We start from the raw sequence: 15,550 nt of genomic DNA on the forward strand, positions 1-15,550 counted from the left end.
CTATTGTTTTTTTTTAACATATTTAAAATGTACTATGTGATTTTTTTCTCTTGTATGTTCTTCCCCCATGGTATAACCCCTGTTTTCACTGTATTTGATATTGGTCTTCCCCCATGGTATAACCCCTGTTTGGTGCCCTGCAACTAGTATATACATTTTTCTAATTTGGGGAGGGGAAGGGAAATAACAAAATGCTGAAAAAGGGTACAGGTTGACCCATTCTAACAATGAGATGTACAAGACACTATGTTGAAAATGAACTTAACAACTTGGTGCAGGGAGAAGTTGTTGAGGTGGGGAGAGAAGGGATGGTAGGGGAAAAACTAAGGAGGAGGCAATAATGCTTGATAAGAAATGTACTCATTACCTTACTCATGTAATTTAAACCCCTCTGTACAGTATTTTTACAATAAAAAACATAAAAGGCTCAGGGACATTGCTCAGGCCTTGAGTTCAAGTCTCCAGAGTCACACACACACACACACACACACACACACACACACACACACACACACACACACACACACACACACACACACACACACACACACACACACACACACACACACACACACACACACACACACACACACACACACACACACACACACACACACGAATATTAGAATTTAAGTCATTAAAATCAAGGTCATCCCCAAATCCACACACAATTATGTGTGAAGGTCTTTCAGACTATACTTGAGTTTTAGATGGCTATGAATTTGTACTTGGTCTTATCATGTCTCAAGTTACTTTGAGGTTTGCTTTGTCATACTTGAAGGAATAAAAGATAAATGTGAGCCAGCCACTAAAATATCTTTTAAACTTCATTTGGCTCTGAAAACCAACTACCATAACATGGAACTTGATCATGTATTAAAAAATATTTTATACAACAGTGCAATTATTTCAATGTGGAACTATTACCCATTTAGCAAATTTTTCTGTTTAGATGGCAACAATGATTTTTGTCAGTGTTCTGGTCTCCAAATTTGTACACATGTATGATAATATATGCTTTGCATAAGGAAAGATGTAAAGAAAAGCAAGTTTATTGTTCATACGGTATATATTCTTGCTGGTAACAGAGTTTGAACTCAAGGCCTTGTGCTTGCTTGGCTTGCTTGCTTCACTGGTGCTCTACCACTTAAGCCATACCTCCAGCTCAGCCTTTGACTGGAAATAAGAGTCTCATAGACTTTTCTGCCTAGGTGGCTTTGCACTGACACTCAGATCTCAGTCTCTTGAGTAGCTAGCATTATAGGCACTAGTCATCAGCGCCTGGATAGATACATATTCTTTATGGTAATATTAACCTCATTTTGTCGAAATCTTGAGTTCAATGAGGTGGTTCTGATGTAAGTATGCAATGGTTACTCAGGAAGCTGATGGTTATCAGCTTTATTTGAAATAAAACCAAAATATTAGAGTATTGATTGTATTCATGATCAAGTAACATTTTAAACATCTTTCAAATCTATTGTCTTGCTTAGAACAGTTGTTGTTAGCAGAGCTGTTAAGCAAGACAATTCTAGAGCTTCCATGCAAATGAAGTAAAAGTATAGTAGAGAAGATATAATAGAGAAAATATATAGTATAAAGGATATAGTAGATACTGTGTGCATGAGTGTGTGTGAGGCTTGAACTCAGGACCTGTGCACTGTCTCTGAGCTGTTTTTGCTCAAGGCTAGCACTCTATCACTTGAGCCAAAGCCCCATTTCTGGCTTTTTTTTTTTTTTGGTGATTTATTGTAGATAAGAGTCTCATGGACTTTTCTGCCCTGGCTGGCTTTTAACTGTGATCTTCAGATCTTTGCCTCCTGAGTAGCTAAGATGACAGGTATGAGCCACCAGGCTATAGTAGACACTTTCATCCCTCTGTCTAGTGCTAAAGTTTAATTATATCTAGAATTATCTTAGTAAAAATGCCAGTGGAACATAAAAGCAAGCAAGACTATGAGGTGATGAGTTTGAGGCCCAGTACCAGCACAAAAATTTTTAAAAAGCTCTTAAATACTCCAACTTCACAATGATGCTGGTGAATTTCTAACTATATATTCATGTTTATTTGCCAATCTCAATTTTTTTTCTTCTGGAACTACTGAGAAAAAATAATGAGAATTTTAAGTGAATGTTTAATAAGGCTAGATTGCAAAACACTTAAGTGGTCAGAGTGCTTTTTAGATATTAACATTCTTACCAAGTAATATTACAAACTGTGATCACTTGATTTAATCCCAATTACTACTTTATTTTTTTGGAAAAAATTATAGAATCTCTATTCTGTTCAACATAGCAGCACACACCTGCAGAGAGAGAGAGAGAGAGAGAGAGAGAGAGAGAGAGAGAGAGAGAAGAGAGACAGAGACAGAGACAGAGACAGAGACAGAGACCAATCAACAAACCAGGTATAGGCTTATGCCTGTAATCCTAGCTAATAGGGAGGCTGACATTGAGAATATCATGGTGTGAGACCAGACAGGCTAAAAAGTTCTAGAAATCCCCATCTCACTCAATAGCCTAGTACGGTGGCATATGCTTGTATTCCCAGCTATCTCATAAAGTATAGGGAGGGAGGTTATAGTTTAGGCTGGCCTGGGCAAAAAGCAAGACCCTATCTGAAAAATGACCTTGTGAAAAAGGTTAAAGGGGTTGCTCAAGTAATACAGTGCCCACCTAGCAAGTGTGAATTCTGCATTTGAAGGTCTGTACCACCAGCACACACGCACACACACACACACACACACACACACACACACACACACACACACACACACACACACACACACTACAAAACTATTGATTTAATATTTGTTGTTGTTGTTGGTTGGGGGCTTGAACTCTGGGTCTGGGCATTGTCTCTGAGATCTTCAGCTCAAGGCAAGCATTCTACCACTTGAGCCACAGCACCACTTCCAGTTTTCTGGTGGTTTTATTGGAAATAGGAGTTTCCAATTAAAAAAAAAGCCCAGGCTGGCTTTGAACCGTGATCCTCAGATTCTGAAGATCCTGAGTAGCTAGGATTATAGGTGTGAACCACCAGTGCCTGGCTTGATTAAATTTTTAAGTAAACATGTATGTCCTGCCATTTTTTAAAAGTTCTTTTCCTACTTAATTGAAATGTTTAACTTCCTTGGTATGACACCCAATTAGTAATAGTGAAATCATGTTAATTATGACAGCTTAAATATATCAATTGACAACAAGAAGAGGTTTGATATAATAATTAATACATAAATATGTAATTTCATTACAGGTAAAAATAATGAGCCCCAAAATTATTTGTACATGTAGTTGTATCAACGTAAGCATAGACTTAACAAAAGAAAATATCCCCAACCCACCCCCCTTTCTTTTTGCCAGTCCTGGGTACTCTCTCTAAACTTCTTTTACTCAAGGCTAGCATTCTACCACTTGAGCCACAGTGCCACTTTCAGCTTTCTCTGAGTAGTTTATTGGAGATAAGAGTCCCATGGACTTTCCTGCCTGGGTTGGCTTTGAACCTCGATGATCCTCAGATCGCAGCCTCCTGAGTAGCTAGGATTACAGGCATGACGCACTGGTGCTGGCTTGAAATTTTCCCTTTGCTAGATTATAAATCATGTTTCCCATAGCCTGTCTGTCATTATTCATTACAGTCCAACATCAATTCATAGTAGTCCTGTATGCTTACTACCTATTTTCAGAGTGAACAGGAATTTGTTTTTAAAGTTAAGTTATAAAAATATACACCTGAATAATTGAAGATCCTTGCTTGTAACACTGAATACTTAGAGTCATAAGCTTAAAATCACTTTGTAAAAGAGAGCAGTGTTAAAGGTTCTTAAAAGAAATCATGCGGGGCACTGGTGGCTCACGCCTGTAATCCTAGCTTCTCAGGAGGCTGAGATCTGAGGATCGCAGTTCAAAGCCAGCCTGGGCAGGAAAAGCCTGAGAGACTCTTATCTCCAATAAACTACCAGAAAACCAGAAGTGGCGCTGTAGCTCAAGTGGTAGAGTGCTAGCCTTGAGCTGAAGAGCTGAAGGACAGCGCTCAGGCCCAAAGTTCAAGCCCCATGACAGACCAAAAAAAAAAAGAAAAAGAAAAATGAAATTGTGTATGATTCCGATGAACATTTCTGTGGGAATTCTCAGTTTTCTAATCCTTTAGAGAGTAGTTCACTGCTGCCCAAGGCCCACACTTGGCCATTTGCATTGAAATGACAATTTTATTTTTCTTGTCAAGTCTTACTTGAGGGTTGCACTTTCCAGTTTATTTATAGCTAAGCTTCTGAGCTGTTTAATTAATTTTCTTTTCAGGATGCTGTTTTGATGCAATTCTGTGCAAACAAATTGGACAAGAAGGATTTCTTTGGAAAATCAGATCCTTTTCTTGTATTTTATCGAAGTAATGAAGATGGCAGGTAGATGCACTTCTTTTTTTTTTCATTTTAACTGTATGGTAAGGGGAGATATTTGAAATACGGCGTTGGATCAGAAAAAGTCATTTGATACATTTAGCATATTAAATAACATAAAAAACATAAAAATATTCTCCTATATTTCTAGATTTCAAAAAGCTAAGCTTTTTGAATCTCAAGAGCAATGTGTAACTTTGTAAGCATTTTAAGATATGTTTGATATTTAAGGCAATTTTCAGTTTCCTGGAACACTTTATGTTTCCTTTTAATAAAATCATGAAACTATCTTCCTCAGTACTATGGAAGAATGATGTATTATAGAAATTTGAAATAGTGATACTGACACTTGTGTTTTTGTTTTTTTCAACTGAACACTTAAATGCTTTACTTTTTTTTTTTTTTTTGTGCCAGTCCTGGGGGCTTGAACTCAGGACATGGATGCTGTCGCTGAACTTCATTTTGCTCAAGGCTAAATCCTCTATTCCCAAGCCACAGCTTTTGCTTTTTCTGAGTAGTTTATTAGAGGTGCGAAGTCTCTTGGACTTTCCTGGCCGGGTTGGCTTCAAAACATGATCCTCAGATCTCAGCCTCCTGAGTAGCTAGCATTACAAAGATGAGCCATGGGAACCTGGTTTTAAAAGCTTTCTTGAATGATCAGATGTTTATTTTGCTCCATTTTATCCTGCCCACATTTGTGAGAGGTTCATGTAGTAAAACTGTATGGCTAAGTCATGTGTAAAAATGTATGGCTTATGGATGGGTGCCAGTGACTTATACTTGTAATCCTAGGTACTTAGGAGGCTGAGATCTGATAATAAATGTTCAAAGCTAGCATAGACAGGAAAGTCCATGAGATTCCTAAAAAGCTGGAAGTGGAGGTATGGCTCAAGTAGTAGAGCGCCAGCCTGAATGAAAAAACTATCTGGGTTCAAGCCCCAGTACCAGTGTATACCTGCCAAGGCTGGCTTTGAACCTTGATTCTCAGATCTCAACCATCTGAGTAGCTAAAATTATAGGCATGAGCATTCAGTGAACACTCAGTGAGATGATGATTTCTTTCTTTCTTTCTTTCTTTCTTCTTTCTTTCTTTCTTTCTTTCTTTTTTCTTCTTTCTTTCTTCTTTCTTTCTTTCTTTCTCTCTCTCTCTCCTTTCTCTTTCTTTCTTTCTTCTTTCTTTCTTTCTTTCTTTCTTTCTTTCTTTCTTTCTTTCTTTCTTTCTTTCTTTCTTTCTTTCTACCTTCCTTCCTTCCTTCCTTCCTTCCTTCCTTCCTTCCTTCCTTCCTTCCTTCCTTCCTTCCTTCCTTCCTTCCTTCCTTCCTTCCTTCCTTCCTTCCTTCCTTCCTTTCTTTTGTCGGTTGTAGGGGCTGAACTCTGGGCCTGGGCACTGACTGTCCCTCAGCTCTTTAGCTCAAGGCTAGCACTCTACTACTTGAGCCACAGCGCCACATCCAGCTTTTTTCTGTTTATGTGGTGCTGAGGAATCGAATCCAAGGCCTCATGCATATGAGGCAAGCACTCTACCACTGAGCCACCTTCCCAGCCCAAGATGAATGATTTTTCAGATAAGATACTATAATAAAATCATGGGATTAATGGGAAACTTTTTTTTTAACAGCTTTACAATTTGTCATAAAACAGAAGTTGTCAAAAACACTCTAAATCCTGTGTGGCAAGCATTCAAGATCTCCGTCAGAGCATTGTGTAATGGGGATTATGACAGGTAAAATCCTAGAGAGCATTGCTGATAATTTTGTTTAGTGTAGATCTAATAATCTAAGATAGAAAGGCCTCTCCTTTCCTTCCCTTCCTTTTTCTCATTTTCCCTCCTCTCCTCTACCTGCCTTTCCTCTTCCCTCCTTTCCCTTCACCTCTCTTTCCTCTTTTTCTTTTTCTTTTCCCTTCCCTTGGGTTTGAACTCAAAGTCTCCCATTTGTATAGCTTGCTTTTGCTGGTTGCCCTACCATTTGAGTCATGCCTTCAGCCAAGCTTTTTGCTGTTTATTTTGGAAATGGAGTCTTATGGACCTTTCTGCCCAAGCCAACTTCAACCTGAAATCCTCTGGATCTCAGCCTTCTGAATAGCTAGGATGACAGGGATGAACCAGTAAAGTAAATGTGTGCTTACAAAAGCTATATTCATTCCACAATTTTTCAAATAACATGCTTTTTATCCATGATGAACCAGGAACTAGAGATGATTTGGAATAATTACAGTTTACCAAAATGGACTGATTTTCCTACAAGTGAACTGGTGCCTTCCATTAGTTGAATGTTAATTCCCATTTGAATTTATTGTTCAGAGGTCATTCTGGAATTCTCACAGCCTCAAGGCTTTCTGGCATATTCTCCCAAATGGTTTCTGAAGCCTGATGTTTCTTTACCATCCTTGGATGTAGCACTGTTTTAACAAACAGTTGAGTGAGGTGGTCACACAACACACTTACGGCTTTCTTAATACCAAAGTGTACCCTACCCCTTAGGAAAACTTATTGGAGACTTATAATATAAAACCCTCCTCAACTAATAAAAGCACTTAACTAAAAAGAAAATACCAATGCCTCTGTCACTTCAGGTTCATTTATTCATTTTTATTTTGCTTTTGCTGAGATAAGATCTGACCCTGTAGCTCAGGTTGGCCTGCAATTCTTTTTTATTTTGTTTTATTTTATTTTTTATTTTAGTGCCAGTCGTGGGGCTTGAACTGAGGACCTAGGTGATGTCCTTGAGCTTTTTTGCTCAAGGCTAGTGCTCTTCCACTTGAGCCACAGCTCCATTTCCTGGTCTAAAACCCTGAATCTGCCCATCTCAGCCTCCTGATGCTGTGATTACAGACACACACTATCATAACAGCACCCCAAGAAGAACCATTATAGCCCAATTCTAAGAAAGTGGTCCTTTTTGCATGTGTGGCGCTCATACTGAGGTTTGAACTCAAGGCCTTGAATTCTTGCTCAGCTTTTTCCCTCAAGGCTGGCATTCTACCTCTTGAGCCACACCACCACTTTTGGCTTTTTACTGGTTTATTGGAGACAAGAGTCTTGGAATGTGTCTGCTTGGGGTTGGCTACTAGCCAGGATCCTCAGATCTCAGCCTCCTGAGTAGCTTGGATTACAAGTATGAGCCATTGGTACCCACTAGAAAGTGGTTCTTAGCATGTTTTCTGATTAGCAGTATAACCTGATAGCCTTGAGGAAATTCAGATTCCCTGCATGACTTACTAAAGCACACTCTCCAAGAACAAGGTCCCCAAACCCATGCTTTGTTCAGTTGTCCCTGTGGTTATGATTCGTGAAGTGTCAGAAACTCAGCTCTAAGTCAGAGATCCTCAATAATGGTGAAGGGGGTGCTGACCACTCATAGCTGCACCCCAACTTCTCTTCCTCCTCCTGAGGAGCTCTGATCCCCAGAATCCTTCTCTGTGTCCCACTGGAGAACTGTGCCCACTCCTATATTCTCTCCTCCATGTTAAGACTCCTTATGGGCTCTAGACACTGATTTCAAGATATAATGTGAACTACAATTATGACTGCTGTGAGCTAAGTCAATTTCAATTACTTTGCCAAACCTTCAAGCATATATTCTTTTAGCCAAGACTACTGCTTATCTTAAAATAATGATCATGTTGTGGTGATTTTTTAAAATAAGTGACATTAATGTGATTATTTTTCCCCCATGGACAGAACAATCAAAATAGAGGTGTATGACTGGGACCGAGATGGGAGGTAAGACATTCTCTTCTTCCATTCTTGTCTAATAATGATGATGAGGAGGAGGAGGAGGAGGAAGGGGGAGAGGGGGAGGAGAGGAAGAAGGAGAAGAGGGAGGTGGAGGAGAGGAAGAAGAAAGGGAGAAGAGGAAGAAGAAGAAGAAAGGAAGAAGAAAAGACAAAGAAGAAGTAAGGAGGTAGAGGAAGTAGAAGGAGGAGGATGGGGAGGAAGAGGAGGAAGAAGAAAGAAGGCAGAAGAGGAAGAAGAAAGGAAAAAGAAAACACAAAGAGGAAGGAAGAAGGCAGAAAGAAGGAAGAAGAGGAGGAGGAGGAAGAAGGAAGAAGAGGAGGAGGAGGAAGAAGAAGAAGAAAAAGGAGGAGGAGGAGAAGGAGGAAGTCACCAGCTTAGTGACATGACCACCATTTTTATTAGTTTGTATAGTTGTCTGGAATTTCAAATGTTAACCAGAACTTTACTAAGATTTTTAGTGAATATATTTTCTTCACTCAGTGATGAGAGGTTTTCTTCCTTTACTGAGACTTAGTAGGCATTTTCATCTGCTCTTCCTCACTGTTTAACTTCCTCTGTGCTATAGACAAATGAATCTTAGATTTCTCTATCTCTTTATCTCTCTGAAGTTTCCTGTGATCTTTATAACTTGGGCCTTTCAAGGGAACAATAGCTAAGCACCATACTGCCAGTCACACATAAAGAGAGCAAAAGAGAAAGACACCTGACCAACAAACAGCAAGAGAAAACTCTAGAATGGCATCTAGGGAATGGAAATTGTTATACAAATTGTTATAAAGGTGATGTCTAGTCCGTGGATATATGGCATATAAGAATATGATTAATAAACTTTCACATGGAATTTTGTTTATCAGACAGAATTTCCCAAGGTAAATAGATAGCCTTTCCTCAAATCAGAGTAAGGAAGATCAAACATCTGTTATATTTTCATGGCTCAGTGTTGTGAGCAAGATTCGATTTCTTATTCATTATATTCCTCCTGCCATCTCTCTGTGACTGAAATTCGATATGTTGATCATTTTAGGTTTTATCTTTAGATCTAGAAGTGTTGATACCTACTAGAAAAGATTTTTTTCCTTAGTGGATTTTAAAAAATTATTTCAACAGTATAGACTAGCATTGTTGGATGAAATAAAATGATAATCCCATGTTTTTTTAAGCAACATCATCAAGGTATAAAAATACACCAAGGTAGCTGGTAATCCCAGATACTCAGGGGGCTGAGATCTGAGGATCAGGAAAATCCATGATTAAGTTACACAAAGCCAGAAGTAAAGGTGTGGTTAAGTGGTAAAGCACCAGACTTGAATGAAAAAGCCAAACAACAGTGAGTTCAAGACCCATTAGGAGCACAAAACAAAAGAAAAGAAAAGTGAAACTCAGATAATAATGTATTGTCCGTAATCCTGTGCATATAAAATGGGACCATTTTAATACGGAGTCCATATAAAAATTATTAAGGAGAAATCTTGCACTTTTGTCCTGTGTGTGAAATCTGTAGTCACAGCAGACTCCATATTAACATGGAGTACTGCATTGCTGCACTGGGAACTCTGCCATGAATGTTAATGCTTAAGGTGCAGTGCAGCTCAACCTCACCATGTCTCTGGTGTCCATAACCAGGTAGTTGGCTTGGATTACAACCATATATTGTGTTGTAAAGAATTCTACATCAGCTGCAATGTTTTTGTCTGCATTTAACAAACGTTTACAGCCACCACTATGTGCACATACTGGGGAAACCTGGCCTCGTGCCTCTGGATAGCAGTTTAACTGTAGGAAACCAATAAAATAGTCACTGATTCCAATCCAAAAGGGATATGTAAGTTAAAAAAATTAAAGTAGGCAGGTCCAAGGAAACATTGTAAGTGTATGTCACATCTAATGTGTGGTTTTGTTTGAGATAATTATTTAATAGACCATCACTGTTAATTATTTGAATTTGGCATTCAGAGCTAATTGAGAATGGGAAAAATTAAACTTAATTAGTTGTTATCTAATGTGATACGATTATTTAATAATACATACTTTATGTAATTGGTCAATGTGTGTGTGTGTGTGTGTGTGTGTGTGTGTGTGTGTGCACATGTGTGTGTACTTGCTGCCTGTACTGGGGCTTGAACTCAAGGCTTGGGCTTAAAAAACTTTTTCACTCAAGGCTGATACCCGGTCATTTGAGCCACAGCTCTACTTCTGACTTTTTGATGGTTAATTGGAAATAAAGGTCTCATGGATTTTCTTGCCAGGGTTGGCGTCAAATTTCAGTCCTTAGATCTCAGCCTTCCGACTAGCTAGGATGACAGGCCTGAACCACATCACCTGGCTTAAAAAAAGGAAAGTGCTGACCAGTGTTCTTGCTTACTGTCACCTTTTGTTCTTGCCGCCTGGGTTCCTTGGATGTATGGCATAATGGCAGCTATAGTTGGAGAAACTCAGGTAGTCGTGAGATCTTGTAGATTTTTGACAGATGTTTCCAACTTGAAAATTCAAGTTAAAAATCTCAAGTTGAACAGTACAAAAGTACTGGAATACTGTGGGCCCAGAGCCCACTAAATTTGGTAATTAAAGCTAATCTAGAATGGAAGACAATACCGTCATCACTTTGTTTCCATACCATCCTGTGGCCTGGGGCCATGGGAATGGCACTTGACCTTGACATGAATCATCATTTTAAACAGGCTTCATTTTGAACAAGTTAAACCACTTGACCCAAAGCTTTTCCAGAATTTTTGCCATGTGTTTAAGGGCTGTGGAAGAAGAATATTGAAGCCTCATTTTCACAATGGCCAGGAAGCTGACTTGTGTGTCTTTGGAGCCTGTGCTATATGTGAAGAGCTTCAATGGCTGGAAGTTGCTTGGACAGAATTGGTGGCATGATTTCAAATTCCAGGAGCAGTAATTGCACAGCTGTGCATCAAGTCCTTGTGGCTATAATGTGGCCTGATTGTCAATGGCCTGAGCCAGCAAACTGCCGGTCATCAGACTCCAGTTTGGAAAAGCTGTTGCATGAGTGTGAAACTGTCATTGTTACCACTCTGTGTTTTACAAAACACAGTCATTTTAAATAGTTTATTTAATATGGTAAGTAGGAGCAGCCTTCACTTACTCGGGCAGTGCTGTACACATCATACCGTTTCCTTTTTTGTAACCACTGAAGCTATTATTTGCAAATGTATTTTGATGTTTTTATCAAATTACACCTCTTGATGTCCAAGTATCCACATGATTCTTAGTCCAGTGCTCAAGAATTCACTTGTAATTTAATTCTCATTAAAGAGATTCAATCATTTGTCAGTTTTAATATTTATTTCATTTATATTAAGAGGGCTAAAATTAGCCTCCTCTTTGTTTGAAGCTAACTCTGAGTGTCCTGGATATTCAATAAAATGCTTTGCCAGGTACTGGGAACTCACACCTGTAAACCTAGCTACTTAGGAGTCTGAAATTGCTGATTGAGGTTCAAAGCTATCCTGGGCAGTCAAGTCTATAAGACTCCTATCTCCCACTAACCAGAAAAAATACAAGAAGTGGAGCTGTGGCTCAAGTGGTAGAGCATCAACCATAAGTGAAAAAAAGGTCATTGGGAAATAAATCCCAATGTATGTATTAAAATAAGATTTGTTTGCTTGTAAAGACCTCACGTAATAAGAAAATTCCCATACACAGTTACAAGAAGGAAAAGACTAATTGACCAAAAAATAAAATAACCACTAATTGTAAATATGGGGACCATTAATGATAAATATGGGAAAAATCCAGTTTATAGTAACAAAAAGAATTTATAAAACAGAGCTTTATATGTAATAAATAGCATTGAATCAAATATCTTTTTAAACCAAACTAGCAGATATTCTATATTTTTCAATGTTGCTCAGGGAACTTAAGTAGATATTTTTATGTTTTAGAAGGATATTAACAGGGTACAAAGTTTTGGAAGCAAGTTTGATTATCTGTGTTAATACATTTAGAAATATTCCTGTAACTTTTATCTACTAATTTCAGTTTTAAAGGCCTAGTCTCTAAATTGAGTGTCAGTAGCACGCTCCTATAATTTTAGATACTCAGGAGACTGAGATATGAAGATCATGGTTCAAAGCCAGACTGGCTAGGTGAGTCCCTGAGACTTTTTATCTCCAATTAACCGGAAAAAAAACAAAAACAAAAACTGGAAGTAGATCTGTGATTCAAGTGGTAGCCTTGAGCAAAAAGTTAAATGACAGCACTCAGGTCCCGAGTCCAAGCCCCAGGACTAGCACAAAATAATAATAATAATAGTAATAATAAATTATTCTTTGATTCTTCTTGGAAGCCTGAAAAAGAAGGCTCATGCTAAAAATGCTCAACTCAGTTTTTATAATATAACAATGTAAACGTTCAAAATTAATTGTGGAACTGCCATCAAAAGAAATACTGTACCTCTTTTAATCTCTCTCTGGGAATGCTTTATCATTTATCATAAAATGCTAAGTGAAAAATTTAGAGCATTTTATTCAGCACCACCAAATAGTAATTATAGCATGAGTCACCTCTCAGGTGGCTACATTAAAAAGTAAACACAATCAGATGAAACTAACTTTAATAATACTCCTAACTGAAATTGATATATCTGCAGCATTGCTTTTTCAACATGACTAATAGCACAATTTTTAATGAGATATTTTCCTCTTTCATAAGCAGAATATTTGAAATATACATTATATGTTTTACATATGATGCCATCTAGGATGCTTATGTTCTCCACTGATTGAAGAATTAAAAGGCAGACAAGTATTTAAAGCAGACAGAGAAGGTTTATTTGAAAGCAAAAAGCAATCCTATGCAAGGATCTCCCCTCTCCCCCCAGAGTCCCGCTATATATGGGGCCCTTGTCTCCGCCCCCTCGGGGCATGCTCCAGGTGTGATTGGTTGAGGGATAGACATGCAGTTCAAGGAGGCTTGTGATTGGTTCCCCTCTCTCTCAATCAATCGTTCCCTCCCTCCCCCCCATGCATTTTGTTGAGTAGAAAGGTTATGTAGCTTAGTGGAGGGTGGAGATGTTTACTTGGAATATAAATGAGAGATGTAAATGGAGGTAGATTCTATATAAAGGATCTTTTTACAGCAATTCTATGTGACTGCTCAAGGAGAATTAAATGAATTAAACTTGTAGGCCTAAGGAAGAGTTTCAGAGTTAAGGATTGGATTAAAGGTGTGGCTCAAGTGGTAGAGCAACAGCTTTGAGCAAAAGAGTTAAAGGACAGTCCCCAGGTTCTGAGTTCAAGCCCCAGTATCAGCACAAAAGAAAACAAAACAAAACAAAAAAAAGCTATGACATATAGCATATGGTTACTATTAAGGAAAACGCAGCTTTTGTAAATATATGTTTGAGAGCTGGTTTCATTTATTTCTTTGAAAACATTTGATCTAGATGACCAGAATATGTCTCTGTTGGTGGATAAGGACTGAGGGAACTCCCTGAATAACATTTTATACATGTGTGCGTGTGTGTGTGTGTGTGTGTGTGTGCACTCATGTCATATACGTGTGTATGCATGTGTGCACAAGTATACCAGTACTACTGGGTTTGAGCTCAGGGCCTCCCAGTTTCACTTGGTTATTTCATTTAAGGTTGACACTCTTACCACTTGAGCCACAGGTCTCAATTAACCAGTTTTTTGCTGGTTAATTGGAGATAAGAGTCTCACAGATTTTCTTGCCTAGGCTGGCTTTGAACCATAATCCTCAAATTGCAGCCTCCTGAGTAGAAACAATTATAGGCATGAACCACTGACACATCTTTTTTTTAAATTATGCCAGTCCTTGGACTTGAACTCTCTGAGCTTCTTTTGCTCAAGGCTAGCACTGTACCACTTGAGCCACAGCTCCACTTCTGGCTTTTTTGGAGTAGGTTTTTGGAGATAAGAGTCTCCTGGACTTTCCTGCCAAGGCTGGCTTTGAATCATGATCTTCAGATCTTTGCCTACTGGATAGCTAGAATTAAAAGTGTGAACCACTAGGCACATACCAAGGATCTTTTAGACACAAAAGATCTGGGGAGGGGGGCAGGGCTGGGTATCTAAGTGAGCTGAAGTTCAAATGATTTCCTTTTTAATTTCTTAGTGCAAAAACGCTACTAAATTAATATTACCTAATTGCTTTCCATCCACATTTAATCTTTAGAATATTGTATTTTGATTGGTAAAACAGCATGATTACTGTTTGTCACTGTCACCAGTCTCTTTAGGAGATTGTACCAGGATGAAGATTTACAGGAATATTTGTCCCATGATGATGAACAGCTTGAATTTGAATAACAAATGAGTCACCCTTAAGTTCTATGATATCCGCAACTGCTGTGACATCCCTTATATTTATTTTTTTAAAATTTCCCCCCATCTTATATTTTTAATGGTGCCAGTCCTGGGACTTAAACTGGGGACCTTGGTGCTGTCCCTGAGCTTTTTTGCTCAAGGCTAGCACTTGAGCCACAACTCCCCTCTCAGCATTTTACTGGTTAATTGACAAGCTAAGTCTCAAGGACTTTACTGTCTGGGCTAGCCTTGAACCCTGATCCTCAGATCTCAGCCTCTTGAGTAGCTAGGATTACAGGTGTGAGCCACCTCTGCATTTTAGCATCATTAGTCATACAAGGGGAAGGACCTCTGTTTTGACATGTCCTTGTATGCATGCAATGTATTTAGGTTACACCCACCCTGTTAGTGCTCTCTCTCATTCTCGCTATTTCCCGAACCAATCTCAAGATGGCTCATTGTTCCATTGTCACACATGTATATAAAGTAAATTTTGTACTTTTATATAGTAAGTATAAAGTTTGATAGAGATTTTTTTTCTTTGTAACTGGTCCTGGGGCTTGAACTCATGGCCTAAGTGCTGTCCCTGAGTTTTTGGCCTAGGGCTAGCTCTCTACCACTTGAACCACTTGTTCTACTTTAGTCTCTTTTGGTGGTGAATCGGAGATAAGAGTCTCACAGACTTTCCTGTCGGGGCTGGCTTTGATGTGATCCTCAGATCTCAACCTCCTGGGTATTTAGGATTATAGGCATGAGCCCCAGCATTATAAAAGTATTTTTGTAGTTTATACATTCACCCTTTTTCAAAGTTTGCCTTCTCCTCTCCTTGTGTCGTTCATTCATTAGTATTGAGTGTATGCCAATTATTCAAAAGGTTTATACCTATGCAAATACAGCATTTTAATCAGATTGATCCTTTCCTCTCTTACTCTAACTTTCCCTCTCCTCACCTTTCCCTCTTATTCAATAGTTGGCAGTGAGCTTTGCTTTCCCACCTTCATTTATAGATGCCATGTATTTCAATATTGTGTTTATGTACTGCCTTAGCTCTTATAATCTATGTCTACTTCCTCCTAAGTTTTATTTCACAAAATCTACCATTTAGAATTAATTTCTCAGTAGGG

The 15,550-nt window shown here is 38.6% G+C and overlaps 1 protein-coding gene across 1 annotated transcript in view; it reads left to right on the forward strand.

Moving 5' to 3' along the window:
• Positions 1-15,550, forward strand: part of Cpne8 (copine 8) — a 161,186-nt gene that overhangs the window by 83,534 nt on the left and 62,102 nt on the right. Inside the window, exons 8-10 of the mRNA XM_070038777.1 lie at positions 4,300-4,403; positions 6,016-6,120; positions 8,080-8,121. Coding sequence (XP_069894878.1) covers positions 4,300-4,403; positions 6,016-6,120; positions 8,080-8,121 — 251 coding nt within the window. The remainder of the gene's footprint in view (positions 1-4,299; positions 4,404-6,015; positions 6,121-8,079; positions 8,122-15,550) is intronic.

This window comes from Dipodomys merriami, unplaced genomic scaffold (assembly GCF_024711535.1).
Source record: "Dipodomys merriami isolate MVZ:Mamm:240054 unplaced genomic scaffold, mDipMer1.0.p SCAF_10, whole genome shotgun sequence".
Taxonomy (NCBI): Eukaryota; Metazoa; Chordata; class Mammalia; order Rodentia; family Heteromyidae; genus Dipodomys; species Dipodomys merriami.